The sequence below is a fragment of the Juglans regia genome, chromosome 1 (assembly GCF_001411555.2).
Source record: "Juglans regia cultivar Chandler chromosome 1, Walnut 2.0, whole genome shotgun sequence".
NCBI lineage: Eukaryota > Viridiplantae > Streptophyta > Magnoliopsida > Fagales > Juglandaceae > Juglans > Juglans regia.
The window spans coordinates 28,228,996-28,231,906 of NC_049901.1; the positions used below are offsets into that span (position 1 = coordinate 28,228,996).

Consider the following 2,911-nt stretch of genomic DNA (forward strand, 5'->3'; position numbering starts at 1 on the left):
GAAGATTAATACAATCAAAAGCTCCAAACTTAAGTCCTAAGTAGTTTTAGTTCACAAAATTTCTGGAATCCATAGAATTTTACTATCAACCATACTTTTCCTAAACTTCTCACTTCCAAAACAAAAACTAATCCATCAAATACCTAAAGCTTGAGGAGTCTCGTAGATATAAAATATTGTGTCTACAACCCCTTTGCAAACCTCTTCAACCAAAATTCAATATTCTAAACTATACTACTAGAAAAGTTTCAAGCAAGCATGATTAATCCTAACTCAGCTAAGACATAAAGCTTTCAAGGAGAAAAAGAGTGAGGTACCTGTGATTGCATGGTTGTCTTCCTCCGCACCTTCAGATGTCAAAGCAAACACTCGGGCTGGTCCCATTCTACGTTGATTATTTCCTTGACTTGTTTGTTGGGAAACTAGAGGTGGGTTAGGCTTCCTGTTATCCAACAGAAGCAAAGGACAATCCTTGATAAAATGTCCGGACTTTCCACATCGAAAACACGTCCTCATTTCTTTTCTGCACTCTCCCGTGTGTGCATTATTACAAAAATTGCAGAGGTTATTCGATTGAAATCCTTGCATTCGCTTTTGACCTGAGTTGCTCCCTTCATTTCTCTTCTTCCATGACCCTTGATCCATACCCGAGGATCCTTGTAGAGTAGTTCTCTTTCTTGTTTCTTGCAATTCCACACCCCTCTTAATATTTTGTTCTACTAGAATTGCCTTGTGCACTAACTCCGAAAAACTCTGAATATGCAAGACCATTACCCGTTCATATATTTGGTAATTCAGGCCTTCTTCAAACTTCCTGGCCTTCTTCTCTTCATCCGGGATCAAATATGGGGCGAAGCGTGATAACTCTGCAAATTTTGCAGCATACTGGTGTACCGTCATGGTCCCTTGCACCAAGTTAGCAAACTCTTGGGCTCTAGCTTCCCGGTCTGCCCTCTGAAAGAAACGGTCAAAGAAGTTTTGCTTAAAATGAGGCCAGCTCACAACTTCAGTTCCATCAGCTTCTCTGATGGCTTTCTCAGAGTTCCACCATCTCTTCGCTTCTCCGATTAATTTAAAACTGCAAATCGAACTTTTTGTTGATCGGTGCACTCCAAAACACTGAATATCTCTTCAATGTCCTGCATCCAATCTTCAGCTGCATTGGAATCGCTTCTTCCATCAAAAGTGGGGGGATGGGTAGTATTAAATTGTTTGAAAGTGCATCCTCCTTCACTATTGTTATGTTGACGACTCGAAGGATTCTGTGCGAGATCGTGGTTCTACAGTGGCTGGCTGTGGTCTGTACTGAGGTTGGGGGTGGAAGCTCAGATGAGTTTAAATGGCTGAAAGCATAAAGAGTGGGCCGCGGCGCTGAGGATGCTTAACACATATATATAAGATATATAAATAGTAATGAGATAAGAAACCTAGAGGGGAGGATGGGAACACTGCATGAAAAAGGAAAATGGACACAAACTGAGCGATGGTGTCTGGAAAACAATTCCACGGACCGGTTCTTACGTCTAAAAAGAAAAGAAAAGAAGATAAAATAAAATAACATAACATAACATAAAGAAAAAAAATAAAAAAATAAAATATATACTACCAAAAATATCTTAGGACCAAACTCTCTTCTAAAAAAATTTTACTCATAATCCCAAATGATTTTAACTAAAACTCAAAAATTTTGTAAAGTGGCTTGGCTGGCCTGTGTGTTACACATAGGTGCATTGCATCTTATCTGTAATGTACAAGAGGTATGTAACCTTGTGTTTCATGTGACGACGTTTCTATCACCATCATATCCCAAGCGAGAGCTGAGGATGCTACAATAATGAAATTGTTTGTTAATATAATGAAATAGTTTGAATTAATATATTTTATTAAATTTTGAAAAATGATGGAGAAAAAATGGATTAAAAATATTATAAAGTTAAAAAGTTGTTTGAATATATATTTTTAAAAAATTTTAAAAAGTTATTATTTTTGTATTTTATTTGAAAGTTTGAGAAAATTATAAATATTAGATAATGATTAGATGAAAAAGTAGAATATTTGAAATTAAAAAATATTTTATATTTGAATAATATTTAGGAAGAAAATATATGAGAATACATAATATATTCAGTGTCCTAAGCCATCCTCTTTGCTAAAATTATAACAATGATTCTACTTTTTTAGATGAAGAAACAATAAGGTCCCGTTTGAATATAGAATAATTTCGTTTTATTTCATTATATCTTGTTGTTATAATTTTTTTAAATTTTTATATAAAATATAATAAATAATTCAATCTTTTCAAATTTTAAAATAATAATAATAATAATATTAAAAATTAATATTTTAATAATATTTTATTTATTTTATATAAAATTATCTCTTCTTATCTTATTTCACTGTCGAAAATAACCCTAATTCTATTGAAAAAATTTTATACTACGCACCATCGGCATAGCAAAGGCTGGAAACCCTAGCTATATAAAAAGTGATAGCTCCGCCGTTGGGAATTAATGGGGTACTTTTTGCGAGACGTGCTAGGGAGAAGAGAGGATCCAACTCCAAGAACGAGAGATGAAAAATGCTTGAAGCGGCCAGCCGGAACATGTGGATACGAAAACCAACCTGAGGGGATCATGATTTATCTCACATTCATCCATAGTTTTCAATCTGAATCTCTATATAGCCTGCTGCTGCTGCTCGTATTTTCTTCTCTCTCTCGCTGTCTCTCTCTCTGCATCTCTCTCTTAAATCAACATCCCCCCCCCCCCCGGGCCTTGTGATGACTGATGAGATTGTCTCAGCTCTGAAGGTTCGATCTCTCCCTCTCGCTAATTCAGATTTTAATTTTTCATAATTTTTCTTGATAGAAAGATTGGATTCCGATATTCTGTTTTTTTATTTTTCCATAATT

The 2,911-nt window shown here is 35.0% G+C and overlaps 1 protein-coding gene across 1 annotated transcript; it reads right to left on the reverse strand.

The window, feature by feature from the left end:
* Positions 1 to 273: 273 nt before the first annotated feature.
* Positions 274 to 900, reverse strand: LOC108983633. Its single transcript, XM_018955337.1, has one exon. It carries the CDS (start codon positions 898 to 900, stop codon positions 274 to 276), a length of 627 nt encoding a protein of 208 aa, XP_018810882.1.
* Between the last annotated feature and the right edge of the window lie 2,011 nt (positions 901 to 2,911).